General features: G+C 42.9%; 1 protein-coding gene across 1 annotated transcript; it reads right to left on the bottom strand.

Annotated features, from left to right (window-relative positions):
* Window positions 1-725: 725 nt before the first annotated feature.
* On the bottom strand, window positions 726-24,137 carry LOC120822276 (uncharacterized). Its single transcript, XM_040181829.2, has 12 exons — window positions 23,872-24,137; window positions 15,499-15,651; window positions 14,336-14,443; window positions 11,187-11,394; window positions 10,697-10,924; window positions 10,457-10,560; window positions 10,209-10,356; window positions 8,428-8,480; window positions 7,504-7,601; window positions 7,144-7,375; window positions 6,136-6,348; window positions 726-5,985 (listed from the first exon to the last, which is right to left on the bottom strand). The coding sequence occupies exons 1-12, from the start codon at window positions 23,890-23,892 to the stop codon at window positions 4,768-4,770; spliced, it is 2,784 nt and encodes a 927-aa protein (XP_040037763.2). The 5' UTR covers window positions 23,893-24,137; the 3' UTR covers window positions 726-4,767.
* Window positions 24,138-27,848: the final 3,711 nt, after the last annotated feature.

Here is a 27,848-nt window from a genome sequence, read left to right as displayed (position 1 = left end):
CTGTGTGTTACCTCGGCACTTGAAAGCTCCTTTGAGCGGTGAGCAGCTGCAGACACGCAGCGTGTGTTTTATACGGGTTGCCGTATTTCGTAGTGTTAATACTAAAGCCCCCTCGACTATTTCTACTCATCTTAGTATTTCATTTGACCCCCTTAACCCAACTGGGCCCTGATGCATTGTTGTGGTGCTGTACAAACAAAACCTTATAGACACACACACACACACACACACACACAGACACACACAGAGTAACAATGTGTTCCTGCTGCAGGCAGAGGAATGTGTTCATTTCCTCTTTGGTGTGAATGTTTACACACTCGACATTTTATTTTAAACACACAGAGAATAAAAGTCCCGGAGGGAAGGAATGTGTGTGTGTGTCAACATGGAAGCTTTGGGCACATTTTGCATTCACCTTTCTGAGATTTTTTTCCATATCAGGTGATATTTTTAACCTCAGCTCCAATAAACTTAAACCACGAGTGTCTGTTTAAGTTGAAAGTAACTTTTATAATATAATGAAAAAAATCCAGCTAGTCTTTTGCTTTGTTTATCTCAAATCCCCCCAAAGTGCATCCTGATCTCTCATTTTGAACAGATCTCTGCCTCCACCTTGTGTCCATTCTCAGGACTCCGTCTCTGAGATTATTAATATTCTACCGTACAAATGCACGAGTCCTGAAGTCACGCAGCAGCAGAACGACACCAACAGAAGCGCAACTCAGGTGTTATTAACGGATTACTTTTATTATAAATATACAGTGTTAAAATGGAATGGTACCTGACACTGCCAGCCGTTCACCGCTTATAGAAACTATAATATTGGAAGTGGAGTTGGTGCTGCTCTTTGCTCCTCAGAAGCAGAGCGGGTCCGCTCACCCCGAAGGTTCAACACAGATGGTGAGGAGGAAACATGTCAGCCACTTTTTAAAAAAAGATCATCTCTTGTTTGGAGGAGGAAAAAAAAAAAAAGAAATGACAGGAAATGCTGTCGAGTGATTAAAAATGAGATCACAGGAAGATGTGACGGACACATTCAATGGTACCGAACATCCAACGGTTTGTGAGAAAGGTGCCACGTGCAGCGTTTTTAGCATCCTCATGTGACGGATACCTTCCCTAAAGAATTACATGCAAATTCCATTTGAAGTCATCGTTCTTTACACAAATACGTCTAATTCACTGGTTTGGAGTGCAGAAACCTGCTGGCTTACATCACCTTTACAGTACTAATCTTTTTACAGAAACAGTTGGGAAATAATTGGTCAGGTTTTATGAGAAAGAGATATAAAGTCACATATTCTTTCCAGTCATAATTCACAGATGTTAAAATGTCACATGTAGCACCTTTCGTTTTGATCGTTTATCTGGGCGAATGTCGCTCAGCGGATGAGTGACATGACCGGATGAGTCACATGACCAGATCCGCTGGCTGACGAATATCAACGCCGACGTCCATTTTTAAGTATCAGGCACTTTGTTGCTTTTTTTTTTTTTTTTTAAGTACTACACGAGTGAGCAGTGCCTGGAGAGCGATGCCGACGTAGTGTGCAAAAACACTGGATATAACAAACAGTTTGAACATGCATAACAAAATGTAAACATTTAAATCGTTAAATTTACTGAAGGAAAAGGAGAAAAGAAACGATGCATAAAGAAACCTTTACAGCTTTAACTTAACGGCCAAAGAGGAAAAACGGAGACTTGACTCTAAAACGAAGATCTCCTCTTTGAATGATTCAGCAGGTGTTGGCGGCCTGTCATTAACATAAAAGTGATGAACATGGGGGGTCAAACCAAGTAAGGCAACAAATGTTCAGGAGAGTCGTACAGTGGTAGTTTGTCTGAAGGAAACGGGTTCAAAGGTCAAACTGAGCGGGTGAGCGGAGGCCACTTTGTCACAAAGACGTGTTGCACTCAGAAAGGATTCAAATGGAGCATTTGGTTGAAAAAGAAGAAGCGTTTTAGGTTTTTTTAAGGAAAAGATACAACTGCTGTGGCAGAAAGCTTGATGCTTTCATAGCTGGGGCGCGACGGCCAATGGTGCCGGTGGTCCCGCTGACCCAGAAAACCCCACCAACAACTTCTCAAGCCGACCTCTTGACGGGACTTCGGTTTGTTTGTTTTATATTCAGGAAACCTTCCCGTGGCCTAATAGAGTTAAATCACCTTTATTTTGGCAACATCGTCCCAATGTGAAGGCTACTACCGAATACGCAAAGGACACTTCCGGGGAGCATTAAAACAGTGTGCTTATTGTAAGCTACAAACGTTAGCATGTCCAGCTAACTGGCGTACATACAAGAGCCCTGTGAGGGAGATGGAGGGGGAGGGAGGGGGAGTTTGATCGTACACGTGTGGGCCGTCCTCCCCCGTTTCAACAAGCTCAGCGCCAAGGCACCCGAAGGACACGCAGAAGGAAACGTGGTCCCGGCTGGTGGTACATTACTGCCACCGAGCGGCAGGCTGTGGCACAAGAAGGCCGTTACCGCGCCATCTTAATATAGGGTGGGTTTTTTTTTTTTAAAGAAGAGAAGATGAGGCGGAGTGAGACCCGAAATATACATGAATCCGGCGGTAAGAACATCAGACTTCTTGTGAGACGGATCAATCCTCGTTACGTATTAAAATGATGACCAACAACACGCTGAAACATTGACAAACTCTCCCCAAGACATGAAAACAGTGCTACAGGTTACAGACGTGTGGGGATCCCTGGTGGTTTCATGTGCTTTGGGGCCTCTGCAGCGACAATCTACCAAATACACATTTCTTCATCATTTCTGAGTGAATAGAACTGCAAATATTTCCATTACAGTGAATTAATTCATTCACTTAGTTCTTTTAAAATATTTTTTTTCCTTAAAAGACACAAATAAACCGGTGAGAAACGTTTGAACTGGTTGCAAACGCAGGAAAAGGCATTTTGAGACAGAAGTCAAGATTTGAAGACTCGCTGAGATGAGAAGAATCTGCAGCTTTAACCGTTGAAAGAGAACAACGACAACAACAACACGGCTACACAACTGACAAGAAACAGCACCAGTTAATTTCGGTGTCGTAGTTGATTCCACTAATGAAATAATACACAAAAAAAAAAAAAAAAAAACATTGGCAGAAAGATGAAATAAAAACATGGCAAACATAAATATGGAGAAGCGAATGAAGCACGAGGCTACAGCAGGTGTGCAAATCCAAAACCAACAGAGGCGAGTGGGAGGAGAAGGCTGTTAAAGGGATACCTTGACGTTTTGATTGGATCTTTTCGGCCCCGCGGGCTTCTTGTCACAAAATGGCGTCGGCGTTCTGTGTTGGCACTTTAGATGAAGACGAGCAGGAAGCCGGGTTGCTTTGCCGAGTTCTTTGGTGAATACTTGCGGTTTGACTTTCTCATTCTAACACGTCTGTGGATGTATTCATGCATTCGTCCCTCACAGAAACAGCTGGTTTGCTTTCTAGCCTAGCCTAGCCTAGCTTAGCACAAAGACTGCGGAGTGTGAAAAGCTAGCCCGGCTCAGCACAATAAAATCAGAGATTTAAATGTCTCCACCGTATTTTGACCTTGTTATCTGGTTTAAAGCTATTCAGGGTTTTCTCTTCTTCTTCCTTCCAGGGACTTTTCAGGAAGCTCCCTGGAAAGACCAAAATACGGTTAAAGACTTAAAGAAAAACACAAACAAAATTATCTTTCCAGAATTTGTGGGGGAGGGAGTTGTAAATTGTTGAAAAAGAAAAGTGAACCTGAGGTAGTCTGAGTGTTTGATCTCTTCTTCTTCTACCTGTGCTGATGTGCGATGCGGCGAACAAGCGGTAGTGATGAAGGCTGTCTGAACAGTTTCTTTATTCACCCGGTCGGACTTTTCCACCGGCTTAATTAAGACGAGTGCAGCTGCTAATATTAAGACGACAGCTAAACATTTTGATGACTTTGGCTTCTTTTGTTGTGAGTTGGTGCTTCGTCTCGGAAGGGAATAGAATCTCAGGTGAGTGTTGGAGACACCGAGCGCCCTCTGAGGATGAAGGGAAACCCAACCGGTGCCACATCAAGGTATCGCTTCAACCGAATGGATTTGAAGCCGGCGGTGAAACATGTCGCCGGCCAGTTAAGGCACATACGTGTGAGTTTATAGAACTTTTCTAACGAGCAGGACTACAGAAATGCTTCACTTAACGAGCTATGATGTGAAGACTGAGAAGCGTTTCAGAAAATAACCGTCTCTCTACAGACGTAGAGTACAATTTAAAAACTATTAAACTACAGTACACTCTAGATGCTAATTTATGAAGTCTTGATGCATAGCATCACGCATAGATAGAATAGATTTTCATTTTAAGTAATATAGATCCCGTTCAATATTCCAGCAAAACATTGAATGGTGGAGTTAATAGTGTTATGGAGGGTTATGGCAGTGTTTGTTTAAGAGTCAGTCTCGCTCCTCTGTTTCTTTTTAACCTTAAAAAGAGACAGAAAGAAAACGGAGAAAGTAAAAGACACCGATATGTGATTGTCATGAGCCTCACTGTCGTCGCTCCTCCGCAAAGTTCAATCAACGACGTGAAAAAAACGGAGAACAAGACGACAAAAATGGGGAACAAAGAAGTTTTGCGTTCAACTGAAACGTCCCCGCTCCACATGTTCGGGCTTCAGCCCGAGTCGGCATCCAAAAGCAACGCCAAACCCCTAAAGCCAAATCCCAAACCGACAAATCCCCAACTTATCCTACACTTTTCTGATCACAAAATCCTCATATCCACGAGGGAATGATGCTAAAAACAGTGCGTGTCGGCGCTGGAGGGCCCGGCTCTCTTCAGCTCAGCTGGACCGGGACCAGAGAGGTGGGCGGGATCGTTCTCCTCCGGCTTGGACTTCTGTAGTTTGTTGCTTCTCTCCGTTTCACATCGCTCTACTTCGCCCTCCTCCTTTGCTTCTTTCTTTAACGCCATGCCTCCCTCTGCGGCCTTCGTCTCGGTCCTCTGGGTTTCGGACAGCGGCACCGCTGGTAGAAACTTCCCAAACCGCGTCCCGTTCAGATCGTCCTCAAATTTCACCTGGAAGGGTGGAAGCCCGAGCAGGAAGGCCCTGATCCTGCTCGGGGAGCTCAGGTCCGCGGGTTCCTCCTGGTTCTCCGCCTCGTTGTCCTGCCCTCCTCCCCCGTCACTCCCTCCGGAGCTGGACCGCCCCCCCGAGCCGAAGCCCTCGGCATGCTCCGTGCAGCCTGTTCTGGGCCTCTTGGACGGCGGTTGATCCGCGCTCCCGTTGATCGCTGTCGAACTGGTCTCCGTCCCCTCTGGGCCGGTCCTCTTTGCCGTTAAGCGCTTGCTGAGGTTGAGCGGCAGCGCCTGCTCGGGGGGAGGGGTGATGGGGGAGCAGGGGGGCTTGGTGCTCAGGTCCTGGGACAGAGCCTCAGACAGTCGGCGGGTGAAGGTCTGGAATTGAGACGAGCCCAGGCGAGTCCTCATCAGCTGGCACACCTGAACGCTGCAGTCCAGGTTCAAGGGCAGGACCCGGAGAGGGGGCAGAGGGGGCCGGTTCCTGGCGTCCCGAATGCCTCCTCTCTGGGCCGCCTCGTCCCCGTTGCACCCCGAGCAGTGGGTGTGCTGCTGGTGGAGCGGGTGGGGCTGCGGATGAAGCTGATCCCCGCTGGGATGAGGCGTATTCGGGCTACCGCTTTTGGGCTGGAGTGTGTAGCCGCTCGGGTCCTGAGGCGTCAAGGCCGGGCTCTCCGGGCCTCTCTGGAGGCTGGTGCGGTTCCTTAAGACGTCCAGAGGACAGACGCCCTTGATGGGGCTGAAGCCCCCCAGGGATCCACCCACAAAGTGACGGGGCAGAGTGGAGGGGAGCGCACCCGGAGCAGCAGCCACGGGCTCCACTCGGTCCGGCTTCAGCTCCTTGGGTTTGGGCAGGAAGGGGAGGAAGGGACCGGACATGGGGGAGAGGTCGGGGGTGAGTGGCATGTTGGCTGGGAGGACAGCGGGGTGGACGGGCTGCGGGGACGGAGGAGATGGGGAGAACAAGGAGGTCATGGAGAGCGTTTGTTAATATTCATTCATGTGCATTAGGCTTAAACATCCATCTGATAATAATGATAAACGATTATTCGTCCTGGTGTGGGACCGTGGGGCTTGAGGTGTTACCCTGTGCGCGCTGCTGGCCGTCGGCGCTCCTTCCCCCCGGGCTGGATGCTGCGTGGACTCGCCTGCTGATGCTGCCGCTGCTGCTGCTGCTTTGGCTTTGGCCTGCTGCTGAGCCACCAGCTTGGCCTGAGCGATCAGTGTGGCCTTGTTGCGTGTTCCCGGCGGCCGGCCTCGGCCTCGCTTCACCGCCGCGCCGCCAGCCGGGTTCACCATCTGCTCGGGGAGACCAGGACAGTGACTCGAATGTTGTTGTATTCTGAACATGTTACTTATTGCTGTGTACCGATGGCGTTCAACTCATTGAGTTTACCAGAAAAAAAAAAAAAAAAAAAGAGCAATATCAACACATTTCCCCTCCTTTCTTTGTCTTGGCCGAATTCACAACAGACCGTTACTTTCCGCTGAGTTCATGCAGCGAAATAAAATACCCATTGTTAGGTATTGAGTGATATTAATCATTAGTTGACGTAACAAAAGGTTCGTACTGGGAAGGAAGGCAGATATTTTGCCTTGAAATCCAGCAATGGCCTTGAAGGCGTCTTTGTTTTATTCAAACTGTGTTATTGTGCAGTTCATATATCTGTCAAACTAATTGGGTTTGGTCTGCAGAGCATTTGGGAAGGCTGAGAAGTTCCAAGTCTATTGGCGACGCAAACCGATGATGCCCAGTTCTGTGCTTTTACATCATCCCTGCTGGGGATTGATTTGAGTCATGGGTGAGCAAGTAACTCCCAACCAACAAAATATACTCCTAAAACATGATCACATCATTACTCCAAATACTGCGTAAGATGAAGGGTTTGTCAGCCCTAAGAGTTTCTCATAGTTCTAAATGAAAAATGTTTAATGAGGTTAAAAGATGCACATTGGCAGATTCAAATGAGTTCAGACAGAGATCAAATCCTGGATTTGATCTCTGTCGGGGGAGAATTCCACCACAATCTCTACTTCTACGACGGGAAGAAAGCTTTATAATCAAATGCACGGTTGAGTTGGTCCTTCACTCACAGCACGGGACGCAGCAGCAGGGGCCGTCATCTTCTTGTCCTTGGATTTGAGTCCTGGTTTTCTGCCTCTCTGAAGTGGTTTCCTTCCTCGTATCCCTCTGGGCTTCAGAGGCATCGGGGATTCTGGGATTTTGAATTCTGCTTCTTCTGCTTCGGCTTCTCCTCCATCTCCTCCTCTTCCTCCTCTTCCTCCTCCTCCTGCTCTGAGGTGCTCTTCATAAGGAAGCATCAGCCTGAGACAGACACAGTTGTAGGATTCTAAGTGCTTGTACTTTAACACTTGGACCTTTCGTTTTTTTGCCGGAAGGATTTGTTTATATTCTCAGGACTTTGCACGAGGGGGCGAATGTTTCTGTCGGACCTCTCGTAGTGTCTCCGGGTGCAGGTAGCAGCACTGGTGCTGCCGGGGCATCCTCCCAGCTCGTTATAGACGATCTTCCAGAGTCGGTCCAATGTCACCTACGACACACACACACAATAGAAAATTTAACTATGTGAAAACATGAAAACGGATGAGGAGCAGGTGGGACTGCGATCATTCTTTCAGAATTAGTCTGCGTGGTTGAAAATCCAGTTCGACTTGATGTTTTTCTTTTGGCTGCGTGTGAGTGGTGCAATTTGTGTTGAAACAGTTGCACACATGACACAGTGTGTCATTAGTATTGTTGAGTACCAGGCTGAGCTCAGTACAGAGGAGGAAATGAGCGATTGAACAGGCCTGTTGTTGTGAACAGCGTCGCACTGAGCGGTGTCCCGTCTGCCTGTTTACATTGATGGGAAAGGGGACTTTGTTGTGCGTTTATTCACTGGAGACTGCTGGGAAATGACTGATTAACACAAAGGCAGAACTCCACCGTTTCATTGTGCACAGAAAGATAAAGTTGAATGTTGGCTAATTAAAAAAAGTACAGGCCCCAGCTGTTTTTAATCAATTATTTTACTTTAAGCTGTCTGTACAGAGTTTGATGTAAAAGAAAACATGAGGCTGAATTAGCTTAGCATAAAGTCTGGAAACAGGGAACAGCTCCAAAGGCAGCACAAAATAAAAAACAAACTACTGTAAAGTTCACTCACTAATTTCTTTAAAATTGCACCAAAAAAACATATATTTATTTATATTAATGCTCAGCTAATTGGCTACTGTAGGCAGCTTAATATCCATCTTCCCTACATTAAAGTGCTTTCAATTATTTCATGCAAAATAGAAATCTAAACAATATGAAACTTTTCCCCTAAATGAAGGTTGAAGGGGGTAAATAAAGTGAAAAAGCTCGAGGCGACTCACCCTTTTGTAGCCACCAAGCCGCTTGACCACAGAGTACATGAGGAAGAGGTCAACTAAGGGGAGAGAAGCGGACATGTTTGAACTCGGCAACTGGAAACAAATATGAACCACGGCGGATAAAAGTTGGAACACCGAAAAAAACCCGTTCCATTTAACTAAACAAATGTGTTTGGATAAACCCTGCAAGGTAATTTAAACAAGCACTATTTCATTCTCCCCCCGCTTATAAATATTCAGATGAAAAAGAACCCTCCTGTTTTTAATAAAGGTTTGACTGACGTTGAAATATAATAAAACATTGAAAATCAAATTAAATGTTAATAATCCGCGTGGGTACAAAGAAAAAAAAGGAGGATAACCTCACAGCTGCCATATATTTACATTATCAAACGCTTAAAAGCTTCTGGCAGCAGAGTAAAAGTGTAAATATTTCATATATATTATATAAATAAACATGGATTTGTATTTCTAATAAAGATGTGTTAAAATTTTGAGTTGTCCGCACAATGTATATTTGTAAAATGTAATTTTTTTTTTAACATAATGCAGTTTTATTATCAATGGAGCGTTATTACATTACTAGTACATGTCATTTAGCTGACGCTTTCATCCACAGCAAATTACAATAAGTGCATTTCAACCATAAGGATACAAACTCAGAAGAACAACAAACTAGAAAGTGCAATTTTATCAAATGAGCCGATTTACAACGTGCTATAGATAAGAACCATTACAAGTACAATGTAAATGCTACAATTTGTTAATGTATTTAGTCAATCCACTGTAGTCTGAAGAGGTGTGTCTTTAGTCTGAAGATGTGAAGGCTCTCTGCGGTCCTGGTGTCTCCAGAGAGCTCGTTCCATGATTTAGGAGCAGGACAGCAAAGAGTCGTGATCTAGTCGAGTGTTTTGCTCTCAGTGAGGGAGGGACGAGCAGTTTTGCAGATGCAGAGCGGAGAGTGCGGGTCGGGATGTTTGACCATGTCCTGGATGTAGACTGGACCCGATCCAGTCACAGCATGGTACGTGAGTACCAGTGTTTTGAACTGGATGCGGGCGGCCACCGGAGGAGTGGAGTAGTGTGGGAGAATTTAATGTAATCAAATATTTTCTCTTTAAGGAGAGCAGAGAATATTGAGGTTCAAATACAGAATATTCCTGTAACTTAAAAACCATACAAAAATAAATAAAGTAAAAAAGGTTCCCTGGAAGTGGTTTTAAAAGCGAAGATGTATCATTTTAAATAAGACCTTCTGATGGTAAACTGAGCGAGCGTTTGGCAGCAGGTATAAGACGTCAACCCTGAACAACAAGCATCGTGGAACCGGCCGAGCAGGAAGGACGAGCTGCAGCCATCCGCATTCTGACGCAGTCCCACTTTCAATCGGCTGCTGTTCCTAAAGTTGGTTTCTTGATACCACTTGATTGTTTATATGATTCTATTTTTTTTTTCTTGTCTTTCAGATTTAGGTGATTGGTCTGTAACTTCAGACCTCTTGAGAAACATTTCTAATCTCAACGTGGAAATTGTGGTTGTGTGGCATTTCTTAACTGTCAAGAGCACCTTTCCACAAGAGAAAGAAAGAAAGAAATACAGAAGGAAAGTAAGAACAGAAACGAAACAAAAAAAAATCAGAGATAAACAGAGACCATACGTAACAAAGAATAAAAAACTAAATAGGAAGAAAGACAAATATAAAGGTCAGAAAAGAAGAGCATACAGATGAGAGAGAAAAGGCGAGATAAACAGACTAAAAGGTGAACGAGAATAGAGAGACTCACTCTTCTTGAAGCCGAGGTTGGGGACTTTGTTGATGGGCGAGCCGGAGCGCTCCATGAAGGCGAAGAGCTGGTCCAGGAACAGCTGCTCTTCGGGGTCGGGGAGCCAGCTGCCCTCACAGCCAACCTCCACACTGCCCATCACGTTCTCCTGGGAGGGAAGGACGCAGGCGGATTGAACCACAACCAAACTAACCAAAGATTATCGGTGGCAAATTCCAACTTTGGAACCTAAAAACTTTGTAACAAACCTTCATCTTCTCAATCCAGGACTCCGATTGGCTGGAGTTGGAGTCCTTGCCGTCCCTGCCTCTCCTCTTGCGAGGTCGCCCTCGAAGACTGAGAGAAGGACATCCTGCAGGAAAACAAACAAACAAACAACAAAAACGGGAGTTGAAAAACAGAAAACAAACAGCAGCTGAACTTGATCATTTTATGATGCAAGATGATCAAATGATAAAAAAATATATTTCACTTTAAAAAGCACTCACTGAACTGCCAGGAGAAGCTGGAGCTCTCCAGCGTCGGGTGGTTGAAGGTGTCCCTGCAGTACATCAGCCGGGTGTGGGGCAGCGCCTTCACGCCTCCCAGGGCCAGCAGGTGGGGGTCCTGCAGCACCGGGCCCCTCGCCCCGTGCTGGATGCGTCTCTGCAGGGAGCGGAAGCGGCAGTACTGCGGGTAGCTGAGCACTCGGATGCCCTGACGCTGCGCCGGGTCGTCTGAGAGGAGGAGACGTAAGGCGCGTGAAACAAGCGCACTTCTGTTCCAAAGACATCCAAAAGGCTCAAAAGACCTACAGCCTCCTTTTTATGGTCAACTTTTATTGTGTGTCAGCAGAACAAACCACAAGTGAATAATTGACTGAACGATATTTCTGTACATCACGCCTGAACTTTAGCCTTATTGCAGCTGCTCACACACATCAGCCTCTTTGGACTCTCAGGGTGCGCTTGATTCGGGGGCTCTCACTCATTTTCTTACTTTCGAGTTTGTCTCCGAGCGGCTCGCTGCTCCCGTTGCTGCTGCTGCTGCCGCCGCCGTCGCTGCTCTGCAGAGTCTTGTGGAGGCCGTTGGTGCCGCAGGGCGCCGGCTTCATGCTGCTGCCCCAAGCCGCCGACTCCGCACCCGCCCACCGCACCAGGTCCTCCACCCGCACCACCATCTTCCTGGACACCGCCAGAACCTCATCCTAAAAAAAAAAAAAACACACCAGAGGGGATCATTCCACCATCTGACTTCCCTTTAGGAAGAGCTGTGGTGGTTTGGTTTTCGTGGGGAAAGTTCTCAACTAACACATTAAAAAAGATTGAAGAGTATTAATTAAGAGTTTCATGCTTTAAAGATGAAAACAGTGACTGGGTGAATTTATACATGCATTAATGATTAAAGGCTTCACCATCTTTTTGAGAACTCTAATCCCTTGTTGGCATTACAAGATTATATATATATATATATATACATATATATATATATATAAATATATATATAATCTTGTGACTACGCCTCATGCTTTCCCCTGAGAAAAGTAAGCTTGTATTTTTTTCACTCGTCACTCTGTTGAGAAATAAAGATTTGGATATGAGTCATCGCGTATTGCAGAGAACACTTTTTGAAACGGGTTCTTATCATACCGATCGACGAAGCACGAGGAAAGAGAACAGGCCCGAAAACAAACAATGAGGATCAGGAACAATGGACCAGCTTTTAACTTGAGCGAGAAAAGTAAATCTGGTTTTGGCTCTTTTGGGGGAAGACAATTACTACTCATGTGAAGGGGTTTTATGTGTGTGTGCGCGATGCATTTAATTAACATTTAAACTAGAAGTTCATTACAAGTCGCTCTGCTCCTACCGAGCTCTCTGCAACGTTCACCTGCTGGTTTTATTCGGCCATGTGATGGAGAACGCTCGGAGCTGAACGTGTGCCAACTCTCTGAAAACAGAAAGTCTTTATTGGTTCTGAGTGTCTTACATTTACTTGGGAGCCTAAAAAGAACCTGCAGAGTGAGTGAGGCAAAGGGAGTGAGAGTGAGAGAGTAAGAGATGCCCAAATAAGGATTTAGTATAAAAAGTAAACAGCTCTCCGTCTGGAAACAGTGAGCTTAAACTAAACTGTCCACTTTCCAGTATTAAAAAAAAGGAAAAAGGAAAAAAAGGGATTTAACTTTAACAACTGATAAAACAAATGAAACATTAGATCACTTTTTTAAAAGGTCAGATGACGACTTTAAACTTAAACTATTTGTTCAAGTATGATTTAGAACTACGGGTTAAAAGCAACTCTTCTACGCAAGATAAATATACTTTTTCATTTTTACATTTTCTTTCTCATGATTCTTGTGCGTTGAATACTGTATTTCTATGTCATGGTGTATTTCTATAGAATTGTATTGCTGCTTATTCCACCACTGCATGTCATGCAGCATGTAAAAATATAAGAGGAAGTTTATGAGACAGAAAACCCCGTTGGACTCGTCACTATTTACTCATCTGTGAATAATTGGCCGTTGTAACAGCGGTTTCCTCTCGTCTCTTCTCCCTCTGCATTCTCAGTCTTTGTTTGCGTCAAGTGAAATGTGAGCGCAAGTAGGACCCAAACAAGGCGGTGAGGAATGTTTACTAAGGATCTAGGAGTTGAACAGTCAAACTATATTTGTCCCTATTTACTTAACAACACAGAGGTTTTGAGGCTGAGCTGATGAATGAAAAAGTTCATTTTAATTCTACATATATAGTGCTAGGTACATTAATCTATAATACTAACATAACTCATTCCATCTTCTCTTTTGTTTAGATAATATTGGCACAATGCAAATACATTGCAGCTCATTTACATCTGCTCTCCACAGCGGAGCAGCAGCAGCCAGCGGCTCCTCCCGAACCCCCCCCCCCAAACCCCCTAAACCCCCCAAACAAAACCCGACCTCCTCCCTGCCGGATGTGAGCTCATTAACATGTTAAAAGTCTTTGCATGAAGTGCCTCCGCGGGAGTCATGAATAAACATTTTTGGGAGTTAACTCGGAGGCTTCGTCAGCGGGGCCGTGTTTTGGTTTTGAAAGGTATTTCTTTTGTTAGGTTATCGCCCCTCTCCACACTACTCCGGGGTATACGGAGGGGTGTGAAGACCATACCGACGCTACAGGCTACAGGGTGGAAGTTTATGGAGAGAAACGGTACAAAAGGAAGTCAGTTACCCTCATAAAGACTTCATATAAAACTCAATAACACCAAAATATAAAATAAACTACGCTATGATCCTGTTAAAAACAACTAGTGCAATATTAAAATCCATAAAGAGGCTTCAACAGGGGAAATATCAATGTTATATATTAGTAATACATCAGTTTCGTGTGAACAGACTCCACATACTTTCCATTTTACTGGTTTTGGTTTCATTCATGAAAAGCAGATCATTAAATAATATCAGACCACACAGAGCTGTAAAGTAATGTTTGTTCTTCACTGCTCATAAAAAAAGGAAAAGACCCAGCTTTTAATTTACAAGAAACCTTTCACCGAACGGGTTTAGGTCCTTCGCCAAAGACCTTTACATAAAAAGAAAAGGAAGTAGGGCTCCTGTGACAAGATTATGAATAGATGCTCTTGCGGCATTCCCCAAGTTATATATGGGAGACGTTCGACCCCGTTAAGAGGCCGCAGGAATTGCAGAAGGACATCAGTCTTATTGGTCACGCTTCATATTGTAGAAATGTAGCAGATACTCTAACTAATACTAATCCTCTGGTTTTAGTGGTGAACAGTACAACAAGTATGTTACTGATGATACTTTCTACTACTCCATTTGATGAAGGGAAATTCACAACCAGCACAAGGTGTTTCTCTAGTTTACTAAACCTTTGTTGATATAAACCGGATGGACAAAAAGGGGCTGTTATTTGGTCTCTAGTGTATCCTGTGGACGATATGGCCTTACATAGACGTTTCCATTTGGGTTTTGTATATTTTTAGCATAGTTGAAAATAAATTAAATTAATGAGTGTAACAAAAATATAAACAGGGCACAACAGAATTATTTATACAACTAAACAGAAGAATGAACATGCGACTAAAATACTCTCACACGTAGAGACGAACATTTGGAGCAAGGCGCTCTTTGACCTTCGACCCACCTCTCCGTGCTCCCTGGTCCGCCCCTTCGGCGTGTCCTCAGGCAGGAAGTAGAGTCTGGCGCTGGCCAGCAGGTGGCGCCGTGTCTGGTCCTCCCACAGTAAGGTCACCTGCACGCGAGGAAGAAGAAGAAGAAGAAGAAGAAAAGGAAGAAGAGGAGGAAGGAGACAACAACATTTAGACACGAGGGATTACTAACCTAACAGCACTTTCTGTCGTTTTATGCATGTTCATTAGTTTTAATGATCCTAAAACCTTCAGGCTGATTTAGCTCAAAAATGTAAAGAGGTCAAACTGAAAACCAGCCAGTTCAACTCGTTGGACGGCATTTCTCAACAAAAAAAAAAAAAAAGAACTTCACTGGTTCATATCTAGTTATCTAAACTCTAGTAGTTAATCTATATCACTGTTAAAACTGGGAGAGACTTGTGTACTTTACAATCTGAGATAGCCAGAGATTTCCTCAGCCTGTATTATAGTATATTCCTGTTTTATTTGAATATCTTGCAACCTTGAACAAGATGTCAGAGGCAAGGCTGCAGAAGTCAGGGAGGCAGATACGCAGCGTTTGACCTTCACTGCTTTAAGAAATAAAGATAAAACCAGACTGAGAGTCTGAAGCTCCACGTACGTAGAGCTTAAATAAACATGTTGTTGTGGTGTAAGCGGAGACCAGGATGCAGAGATGAGGAAACTCCTTCTGAAGGGAAATGAAGGGGATTTGGTCCCACCAGGCTAATGGGTCGAGGGTTAAAGACGTCATTATGTGAACTGAAATAAAACAGATCACGTGCAGGTTTTATTATTATATTTATATAATATATATATATTTCATAATCATAAGGAGACTTTTCAGGAAGGGTTTACTGTAATTTTCTAATTAGGGAACTTCTAAAAATGGCTGCCAAGATCAGAGCAGCCAATGTCAATACTCTACTCCCATTAATGTGTTCATTCAGCATTAATATTAGGCCATTTAGTTTGGATTTATCAGTCTGGGATGGTCTAACGAGTTATATCAAGTTGCATTGTGGGAACTGTAGTATTTTCAATCTACAGGCTTTTTCAGTTGTGGTGCAGAAGCAAACATAGCCCCGTAAAGTTGATATGGCAAACGCATAACAATCAGAGACCGGCGCCCCGAGCACCATCTCGTGAATCTCACCTCGGCGATGCATTGGGGGTCCTGCGGCCCACAGCGGATGAGGTAAAACTCCCCGAGCTTCCACACCTTGGCGGGCCCGTCGGGTCGAGCTCTGCTGCTCACGGCCTTATAGAAGGCGTAGCTGCCTCGCTGGCAGGAGGGGGCACCCAACCACTGACGGAGAAGACAAGACAGCACCGATGAGGAAGAGCCAATGGCCGCAGTGAGGCTCCGGAGGCCGCGGCGGCGTTTTCACGGTTTTTAGTTTGGCATTGCATATCGATCATAGGACAGACTTTTACTCCCATCAGAGACAGAAATATCATCAGGGAGTTGAGTGAGATGAGCGCAGCTTCCTGATCGAGTAACATTGGACCGAACGAGGAAATAAGTTAGTGATGAGGAAACTAATTCTTATTTAAAGCTAGAGCTGTGGGAACCAAAAGGAAACCACAAACTAGTCACAGTCAAAGTTGAATATAATAAAATATTATTCAAAATCACATTTAAATTTGTAATAAAATAAATGATTACAAATACAGCCCGGCAACATTCAGTTGTTTCTCTGGAACAAATGTCATAATAAGCTGAAATGCAGAAACGTCAGGAGTTTACGCAACAAAGAATTGTGGGTCGGATTCAAAACTGACGGCCTCTGTACATTCTTGTAAAATTCTGCCTCTTTGACAGTTCTACATTTCCATGAATTAAACAGGAGGGACACTAGAGATCCAAATCTATGAAATCAGTTTAACCACACGTGTGCTACATGGAGTCCGCCGGGTTTTCCCTCCTTCATCCAGGTTGTGTATGAGCCACACATTCTGCATTAAAACGACTCCGTCACAGACACCTCTGCACAATGAAAGTTGCACAATCTTGCAGCGTCACAGTAGATGCGCACGCACACTCACTCAGAGGAGGATATTGTAAAACAGTCCATCAAAAAAACTCAGAGGAAATATTAAAACCTGACTGAGCTGACGGTAGCGGAGACATATCTGCTGCCCTTATAGTGGCTCATATGATGGTCAGATACGACTGAAGCCGAAGAAGGCGAGGAAGTTTTTTATTCAAAATGTCATCCAGAGTTACCACCAATAATCAAAAAACATGCCTGAAAGATTAAACCTGTATGAACTCGTTTGGTCTTAAATCACCTGTATGTATGTCGCAATTTTTCCAAATAACATCAGTTTAACTTTTACATAAAAATGACATGAGACACAGATGACTTGTTATACCGGTTATCAGTAGTTCCACTACAACACGGTGGTCACATTTCCTGTTAAACCTCCCGGGAATTAATTCATTCCTAGAAAGGAGCCGATCACCAGCTGTAGTGAATCATTTAGTATCTGTAATGTAGTTTCTAGAAAATGTCAAGTATGCAAAATGTCACGTGACCTTTCTTCTTTTTACCTCAACTTTAAGTTATGACTCAACACTGCATCAATTTAATGAATGTAAATACACACAAGAATATCAAAAACTACCCTCTTCCTCTTATTGAAGCTATTAAACGTTCAAAGTGCTGTCTTACTTAATAGCAAAGAATAACTATAGGAGTGACATTGCACCTGAATAAAGTCAGTTACACTTTTCTTAAATCATTCAAATACTACCACCAGCTGTACACAAATGTTTTAACCGCTATCTTTGTCCTTGTTATCCTTCGTTTATCATATTTCTATTATGTTCGTCAGAGGGCATGTGAAGCAGAGCGCTGCGAATGAGAGCACGTATCCATCGAGTTAAGCCTGTTTGAATAAAGCTTTCGGCTGAGGTGCAGATATAACAAACTAGCCTCTTCCAAAGTAAAAGCCACCTTGGTTGAAGGCTTTTGCTTTGAAAACAGCTACAGGAAGTGTTGAGTTTTATCATCGGCACCAACTTTGTGAGACTGTGTGCTGCTCGGTGTGACGTGGTGATGTTCTGGGCTCGGATTTAAGCAGTTAGATATACGAGAAGCGCTTGAGTACGTTGATGTTATTTAGGATTAATCTATGAGGTCCAAAAGTAGGGCTGCATCTATTTTGTTGCTTTGTGTCAATAAAATACTGAGAAATGCCCCCCAACAGTTCCAATAGCCCAAGATGACGTCTTCAACTTTCTTTTTTTCTGATGAATTTATAACCATTCACATCGTTTGCTTGATGCATTAACAATTTAACACATTATCTAACACACTTTCTCTTAGGATACCGATTAATTGCTTCAGCATCGGTCCAGAGGTTGGCTGATGAAGTTCTTTCAGTAGAATGAATATTTATAATGAATTAATAAATTATATATATATAAAATCCTCATTAACGGATGTAAAAGTGGCTGTAGGTTGCAGCATTAAAATGTAGGAAAATGCAAAAACCTTGCAGTAAGAATTAAAAATATATATTGAAAAACAGGCTCAATAATCTGAAATGGTGCCATTTGGCCAAAGTGAATGTCCCGGTGTGTCTGTCTTTGTTGGATGCACAGCTCGCTGTGCACGGAGCTTCCTCTGTGTTTTCCCTCTGTAAGAGCAGAGGAGCGCTCCATCCGTCTTACCTCACGAGGAGATCATGCTCACCCGTTTGTGGGCGTTTGAGCAGCGTCGAGCAATAAATCGAGCGCACCTTCGAGTGGGTTCACACCGTCTGAAAGCCAATACTGCCTCTGTTGTTGCTGCTGGCTGAAAAAACCTGTAGTTTTGATTTCACAGTTTTGTAAGAGGAAGTGCGAGGAGGCTGTGACACCCAGAGAGGAAAAAAAAAACTAGCTCGGGCATTAAAGCCGAACAAACTCTAAAATAATGCAGTTTGTCTTGGTTCCAAAGGTGTTTTGAGTGATGGCCGTGTGGTGGGGCGTCATTAAGCAGGCTGCTGCTGCTGCTGTTTGGCTCATCGGCACCGGAGCTTCAAACAGAAAAGGGTACTTTCTCCTGGATGGAGACGTGTGCATCTCTCAGGGAGGACACGGAGCCGCCGTCGTGTTTTTATCCACATACCAGCAGGGCAACAGGCCGAAGCCACTGGAAACACTGGCCACTTGTTTCAACACTAATTGAGTAGATTTTTCACAAATGGTTGGATTTTCTACAAGTGCTTTTGTTTTCATATAAAAATAGTACCATTACAAGACGAAATCAATAACAGAAATATAATAATATCCATATTGTTTGCTTGTGTGTGATAGCATATAATATACATATATATGCTATGTATCACAGCAGGTTTCCTTGTTCATTGAAGTAGTTTTTGAAGAAGAAAGAATTGAAACCGAAGAAACTTTCAATTGATTGAACTTTCAGGTCAAGGTCACAGTGGGATTTAGCGAAAACACGGCATTTGTTTTTGTATAAACAAGCAACTATAAAGACCAAACGAGTCTTCACAATAGAATATCTGCCATTGTCTTCTTGGTTAGTCATGTGGTCGTTTTATCATCTTACGGTTTTAGAAACAAATAGATGTGTAAAGTGTATCATAAAAGACAAGCGCAGCAAATGCTTTATGGAGGCTAGAACCGGATCACGTGGCATTTTTCCTTTAAAAAACAATCAAACCAATAAATTCACATTTATTTTTATTTTCCTCCAGATGAGGCGGAATTTTACAATATGCAAACGACTGAAGGAGTGGCCGGTGCTTGATGGAGTCAATGTTTAGTAAACCCGAGTGAACATATTAACATATTACTACTAGATAAGACTGCCACAGATAAGACCGAGTCCGTCTGTTTTATTTGTTCAAACGGTTCCGTAATTCAATAACTGGCTCATTTGTTGGGGACTATTTTCAGCTGCGGATCGAGACATTTGGTGGAGGAAGTATTTAAGTCAACAGAAAGTTGTATGTGGAAATGATACAAATGTTACATTTAAGAGTTTTGCCAGACGGATCCTTCAACAAAATATGACTCATATCAGAAATTAAACATTCCTGAGGCCTCCTTTCTTTATGAAAATGTCAAGACTGATTAAAAGGGGAATTATGAAATCAGTTGCCCAAATACAACCATTTTTTGTGGATCTGATCTATTATTCGACGCATTGCATCAGCTCAGGTATCCTCTAAATGCTACACAAGATTTCTAGAACTTCTATTTCACTTTGCTGTACTCGTTTACAGAGGCAACTAAAGCTTATTATCTGTATAAATTGATAGCATAGTTGGGAAACCGCTCTCGATCCGTCTAAACAACGTCTAAAGATATCCAGTTTACTAAGATTAAGATCTGCTTACAACAAAGAAAAGCAGCACATATTCTAACCCATTTGAGAAGGTGGTTTCTTCGTGATCCAAACAGTTGCAGATTAGTTTTTTGATTATTTTTGAGTATTTTTTATTTAAATGCTGCAGCTCTGATGGTTAAATGAGGCACAGCTGATCAGTTTTACATGTGTGGCACATTTTTCACATTAAAGGAAATCAAATTAAAGCAGGCAGAGGTCACATTCCCCATATCTCCATGATATAAAAAGGCCTAGCGCTGTATAAGCTCAGGGAGTATCCGTCTGTGCAGCTGCTATTCATTTACTTCACAGACGGGACATGAAGATTCACAAAATAAGAGCACAAACTGCGTCTCCCCCTCGATGGCGTTTCTGAAGCAGCCTTTCGTCGAGCTCTGCTGCCTGAATGCAGAATCTTCTTAAATTCCCTCTCCTGTGTTGATCATCCACAATCCCCACCCCACCCAGCACACCCTCCCCCACCCAATACTCCTACCCCACCACAAGCAGAACCTCCTCCCCCACCCGCTGGAGCGCTGCAGACCAGCTGCAGCAGGCCCAGGATCAATTTTTAGAAAGATACCGAATAAATGTCACTGCAGAAAACATGTACGTACACAGAGACAATTATAACTCTGGCATTATATATTTAATGTTTTTCAAGTGTCGCCACATAAAAACAACGCGGTCGTGATGTTTGATGACATCACTGCAGAGTATAACGGGCACTTCAAAAAAGCCTCGGAGGGGAAAAATGTAAGCTACTTTAAAAACATTTTTTTTTAAATTAGAAAAAAAAAACATCGAGTAAGACCACTTGATATTTGTGTTTTAAATCAATATCACGGCGGACTACGACTGCAACAGACAAGGTCACCGCTGAAAGTCAAATCGACTCGATATCCGGCTGCATGAAGTGAACCCCAAAGAACCGCAGGAGGACTAAATAAAGGCCGGCATCATAACGATAGGAGCACATTTAACATACACAACAAAGCACGCAGGGCAAGATCACAAGAAGACGGCGTAAGAGGAAGTCAGAGAAAATACTGCAAGTGCCTGCGGGAGCGTCATGGAGACGCGATATGAATTAAACAACAGTTGAATATTCACTGTAAACCGAGCAGCGCATCCCACAGGTACATTTGGAGTCCATGTGAAGATTATACGGAGGTGCACTTTAACGATAAATGAGAAATTAAATGAAATAGACAGAGTAACCCAGACACAATGTACGCTTCTATAAATGCCGGATTGAGTCATGGCGATATAAAAAGATTTTCATGTGCAAATCACAAACATTGGGTTTGATCAAATCTCTTCCCAGTAGCCTAGACGCCGTCTCCAGATGCTATAAAACTATTTATGGAATATAACCAGTGATGTTGTTTGGTAAGCGGCCGCAGCAAAACTGGATGCATTTACTGGTTGAATGTTTTGTAATGCATTTGCATGAATACGACCATATAACACGAAATGCCGGATTCAATTTGTGAGTAACACTCATTTGAGTTTGGGACCCGTTGAAACGACCACCTGTGGGTCCTGCAGACATTACTGTGACTACATGGAGATAGACGTCTCCGCCGAGAGGACAGAGGGGAATGTTATTGATGTCTCTGAGGATTTCGATTCTGGAGACGACACATGAGCCAGTGCAATAAACAGTGAGACTAAACAGCGTCATTAATGAGGAATAACACGAATAAAAGTTAGACAATTACAACTGAGCTCTGTAGTTGTATCCACTAATATGGAGGATATGTATTGAAGGGACATTATCGTAACACAGGCAGTTTATTACCATACAAGGGACAATACTAGACACAACAGAGTAATAGACAGTATTACTCTCCAGATGAGTTTTACAGCGTTATTTAACAACCATTTAAGGAAAAAGAATCACTATTTAACTCCACAGGTAGGATATTATTTGATTGATTAAGCTGGTGGTTTTATTCTTGACTAGGCCGATAATACGCATTTAAAATCTCAAGATGACATTTTCAAATGTCCTTGTGTTAAAAAGAGTCCAAAAGAAGAAGAATATATAGTACACCATCACAGAGGTAACCAGCAAGCATCAATATTTGAGAAGCTGGAATTAGCCGAACAAATGATTGACAAAATTCATTGGAGACGTATTTCCTTTTCAGGAACTGATTTATCGACAGTTTTGAGGTGTAGTTATTATGTGTACAATATGAACACGACCAACAAGGAACAACAACAGTTGAAATCCACCACTTAGCTCACATTTGACAAGCCGGTACCAGAGATTTCAACCCCCAAATACAAAATCGACCAAATTGTCGCCAGGCTGTTAATCAACTAATCCATAAGTGTTTGAGTGCTAGTACTGCTAAATATATATATATATGATTATACACTCACACACTCTATAGAGGTATAAAATCAGGAAGGCAAAACACAACCAAGTGAGATCAAAGACAAAACTACCAAAGATTAGCTTTGCAGACAGTTTCAGCCCCAGAAAGAATATTAAACGTGTATTTAACTTAAATTACAGTGAGGCCATATGATAAGTACTACCATCAAAGTATGATAAACATAGCATTATGTACTATAGGAGTGTTATATGAGTATATCTGTTGGGGGAGGGCCAGCTGACACAGTGCTCCAGCCTAGTGGTGGAAAGAAGCAGGGAAATAAAAGCCACATAATATAAGCTGAGCTCTGAGAGGCAGCCCTCTGTCTGAAATGTGAATACACACTCACTCACACACAGACACACACTCACACACAGACACACACTCACTCACACACAAGAATTTAAGATGGAAACCCTTAATCTGCGCCCTGCATACGTCAGTTCTCGTGATATTTCTGTAATAATGCAGTGAGATTTTAACACAGTTTTCAGAACGGGAAGGAAGAGAAGGGAGGGGGGAAGAAGGGGGGCGAATATTATTAATAAAAGGTCTCCTGCTTTAGTCAGTAAATACATAAATAGATAAAAACCAAGACACACAACACTGACCATCCTGTTTTTCAACAAGCTCACAAGTTCACCACAGCAAAAATACAAATAAAAAATAAAATAAAAAAACTCACAATGCTGAAATTAATTGATATTTTAAAAAAAGATATTACTAAAATATACAACCACCGCTGGAATATCAGACGAAGCCCGGCGCCACACACGAAGGAGTCCTGTCAAAATAAACCACTTGGTTCGTTTTAATTCGACTAAAGCAGCACATTGCTGTGTCCTCTGGAGGTTTCCTGCCTTTTCTGTTTTTTTTATTTTTTTTAATTTTTTTTTTAGGGCAGCACTAATCTTCGCTATTTCAAGTCCACAAACTCCACATTTCCCCTCTTCGCTGACACAGAATATTAACATTCCTCCTTAAACTGCGGTAATTACACTGGAGACAAAATGTCGGGAGGGATTTGATAATAATATCAATATGCTTCCTATTACAACGAACAGTGCTGCTGCTGCTGCTCCACCGAGTCCTTGTCGAACAAAAAAAAAAAATCAATCTTTAATATCAACGTCGGCGTGGACGTTATTTTTTTTAGGACATCAGAAAATGTATTAAAAAAAAGGAAAACGAATGTCGATGCAACGGCTCGCTGCTAGCTAGTTTCTGTTAAAAAAAAAAAGGTGGACTAGCTTAAAAGTTTCCTGATATTTTCACGCAGGCAAACGGCCAGAAAATTAAGATTTTATTTAGCTAATGTGTCGTTAGTGCGAGTGGGGGTTGGTAACGTTCAGGCGAGAGGAGAAGCGGAGACTGTCGACACGACACACAAAGAAATTAATCATTAACACGGAGAAAATATCAGAAATATTACACTGGAATTTAACGGCTGGCTCTCCGGTATAAAGCGAGGCGACGGCTCGGTGTCACACACGGTGGTTTCCCCGTAAAAAATACAGATATCAGCGGTTCATTTTCTACATCTGGGGGAGAAAAAAGTTGAGCCTGGTTGAATAAAGTTGTAATTGCACTCGGGGCAACTCTCGGTGCTCGGTTGATATGGGAAAACAATCAATACGACACGGGCAAACTAAATGAAATAAAACGCGGAATTGGGAGTTACGTTTAAACCGACGCACGGTTAAAATATCCCCCGCGGCGCCAGGTCAGAAAACCCACCGGGCGTACGAGACAAAAAAATCGGCATTTATTTGGAAATGATATCGGCTTTACCTGTATTGCATTGTGCTCCATTGCAGTCCTGCATTCCCTCTCTGAGGCCCCTCTCCGGTTACACCACCGGGACGCGCCGTCACACAAACAAACGCACCAGAAGAGGGGAAAAAAAGGCTGTTTCTTGTGTTATTTTTTGTTGAAATGGGACAGGATCTAGGTGTGGCCAAAGTTTGCCATGGAGTACATTTCAACTTAATGTTAAAGTCACAGTGGAACGGCAGTTGAAGCATCTTTAGCAGCGTGACGTATTTCCGCGTGACGCGGCAGATGTGGGCGGGGTTTAATGCGAAACGAGTTTAAAATCAAATTCTTCTAAATATCATTTAATTTCAATAAAGGAAAACCGCCGTTTGACGTGTGCGGTGCTTAGGGACAATGCAAATATGTTGCCCTCTTGTAGGATTTTTTGGGGGGGAAATATTTCATATTTTCATCAACAGACACAATTACAATTGCATTGCTCATCAGAGTGGAAGTGAGACGCATAAGACAGAATCAAGTAAAATACCAATACTTACTTGATTTCAGTAGGTTATCTAATAAAATGTAAGCCTCACCGCTGTTTACTGGCTAAATTTCATTTTCATAACTGGAAACAAGCAGGTAAAATGAACTAACTTTTAGAAGATGTCAAACAACAGGCATTATCCACTTAATATCAATATACACCGATACAACAGGCAAATATTCACAGTTGAATAGCTGAAAACAGACTTTTTCAAACTCATTTTACCCCAAAATGAAACGTTTTCTGATTAAGTTGCAGATTTGGAAATATATATATATATATATATATTTAGAGGCGTATCTTCCAACCGCTGTTAGCTCCGCCCATAACAGAGATTTAAGATCACCGATTGGATGTTTCTGGCCAAAAGGGCGCATGGTTAACTTCTAGTTAACTTCTTCCCCTTAATTGCCATGTGGACATGTTTCTACTTTAGTATCAAACCACCACACGTGCAATCTTACACAATACACAGTGTCAGCAAAGGCCCGAAACAGCACTTCATTGGATAAGACAGGCAAAGGTCATACATGTATAACAATTATTGTTATTATTATTATTATTATTAGCTGAGGGTTTTTCAGACAGACATTAGCCTATGTAATATGCAGTCTCTTGTAGCTGTTGTTATACATACAGTGATTGTTAAACACTAATGAAACAGGCTATATGCACAACAAATCTCTGTAAAGATGTGACTGGGATTATGATTAAGATTATTATTTTCCAGTCGTAGAAGTCCCCGTGGAAATATGAAGCTTGAATATGCATTGACATTCATTATCAGACCTGAAATTGTGACAACAAATAGCTGATATGCATCAAAGGATCAGGCCGTAATGTATGCTGTGGACAGTTTTTTAATATGTGCGCCATTCATGATGAAGTGGATCTTTAGTGGAACCACTCAGTCATATGAAATCATTATTGGATGAATGTATTCAAAATGACATTTCTGTTGAACTGCTCAGATAAAATCTGCTCAAAATTAATCTTGGGGTTGCAAGCAGACATATCTTCTATGGGATCACTCTTCAGCTTTTTTTATGGAAGATAAAACGGATTCACACAAACTCTCAATTCACCCTTCATTCACACCATACAACATACACATGTTCATCTTTGGCACAGACCAGCAGTGCCTCCCTGCTTCCAGTGTTTGTGCTAAACTCAATATCATATTATTTTAACATAATGGCTGATGCTTTAAAGGGGCAACATCCAGGATTCAGAGCGTTAATATAGCAGCAAACAGCTCTTTGCTCTCTAAAGATGGACGAGCGCTCCCCCACTGTGTGTGTTGTTGGTGTTGGTTAGTGCACGTTCGTGCATGTTAGCATGCCCCACTGGATAGCTCATAGCGCCCATCCTCCGGTTCCCCCTCAGGGAAACATTTTTTGAGAGAGAGCCTGCAAGGGGCAAAAGAAATGCTACGAAATCTCCCGTTGAGCACCTTTTAACGGATACGTAACTTAATGTTACCGATGGTGGAGGTGGAGCTTTTTTACACGTTCTGTCTGCACGCTATTCCACATTTAAAAGTCTCGGTTATTCAACTTCTCTAACGGTCGAGATATTAGGACTGTACTCCCTACACCGCAGGGTGGAAATGACATAAATGAAAGAATACACATCCATCATCTGCGTACACACACAAAACTGTTGAACTAAGCCTTCGGCGTGCAAACATTTGACCTGGAGGGAAACGCGAGAGCAGCTTCTGGAGCTCACGTGGTGATGAACAGGCGGATTTAGGTGGAGAAACGTGATCACGCTCTCAGGACTCATGTAGGCCTTTCTTGGTGTGGGCATTCTTTAAACTGCCATTGCTGCTTTGCTCCGGTAGGGGGAGGAAGCACGTGTCCGTTTACCCCCCCCCCCTCCCTTTCTCTTCCATGAGGCTGCAGCATTACGTTCATGTCGTGGCAGGCCTCAGATACATCAGGCTTTGTGCTGACGCAAATGAGGCCGCAATTATTTAACGTGGAGTTCGCTCTGCTCGGCTTTGTTTTACACATCGAATCGGTTTGTGACTGTTTTTAATCTTAAGGGCAACACGGAGCCTCCTGGGAAACAAAAAAAAAAAGGAGTGAGCTGTTATTAAAGTTGATTTCAGGCCTGTAAATAAACTAAGTTTCCCTTCCCACAACCTACGACAGATGTAGTTAACTTGGGTGGATCATCAGTGGTGGAGGAAGTATTCAGAACATTTACATAAAGTAGCATAGCATGTAAATACCACAGGATATGGTTGTATGAATGACTTAAGTACGGCACCCGCGTAAATGTACTTATTATAGTTATCTTCCATCCGTTTCTTTTTCTGTGCGTAGTTTACTGCTCTCAAGTGCAAACACTCCACTACGAGACAAAATCCTGCATTCAAGAACACGCTGTTCAGTTAAATGCGTCTCGGTCAGTGTTTCACAATTAAATATGGTTCATGGATCGATATAGCGCATGTTGCATTTTTATTCAAGTGCGGTTTGCTTGTTCGAGCTTGAGAAACTAATCATTTGCAATACTGCCGTCGTGTGAGACCCACGGATGTATAAAAATAAACCAGCTTTGTGACAACGCGTTTATTTAGCTTGAGAAGTAGGAGGATTTCCTCAACACAAAAAAGAACCCTTCCCCCTTCAGTTCATCTCAAAACAGTCAACGTCAGCACATCTGGAGCTACGTGAGTAGTTTTTTTTTACTGAACTGGAAGATGAAAAAATATATCTGAAAATGAACTAAAGGTGCGGAAGGGTGGCGCAAATATATTAACCTCTGAGATGTAGTGGAATACAAGTAGAAAGCAGCATATCACTGTAATAAAATACATGGAACGTACAATGGTGCAGTGACTGTCTATTTCCTGCCGCTGGATTTACATTTATACAATTCAACACGAAGTCCAAAGACAAAATAACACGGCTTGTGTTCATAAACAAACACTGTGGCACAGCTTTGACTGTAGTGCTGCAGTGCTGAGATGAGCAGCTGGAGTGGCCCTTTGCTTTCATCCTCATAACACCGCCCGTGTGGCAGGAAGAGGCTGCTGCAGCAGCAACGCACGCCAGACTGCAACACTTTGTCCTCCGCACGTCAGCGAGAGCTGCAGCGACGCAGGTGTGGAGGCCGGACTTTCCCCCAGAATTAAGGAAACGTGCCGTCACGAGGCCAACGAAGCACCGCGAGACACTTCAAAACGCTACACGTCGGTCTGATGAACCACCAGGGTCTTGTTTTGGTTTTATGTTGGATACATTTTGATGGACCTGCTTGGTGATGAAAAAGGATTCGATGCATAGTTGTTTAAGCATGCCGGCTTTTGGGACTTAACGTAGATGCTGGTGCCACAGGAAACCAGACAAAGTCTTATCGGACATAATTACATTATACGTGTAACCTCTGGCACGGGCCACTTTTATGTTACTACATCGATGTTTGCAGAGTTATTTTTGCGGAGGCTTGTGTA

The sequence above is a fragment of the Gasterosteus aculeatus genome, chromosome 7 (genome assembly GCF_964276395.1).
Source record: "Gasterosteus aculeatus chromosome 7, fGasAcu3.hap1.1, whole genome shotgun sequence".
NCBI classification, from domain to species: domain Eukaryota; kingdom Metazoa; phylum Chordata; class Actinopteri; order Perciformes; family Gasterosteidae; genus Gasterosteus; species Gasterosteus aculeatus.
This window is presented reverse-complemented; position numbering and strand designations above follow the sequence as displayed.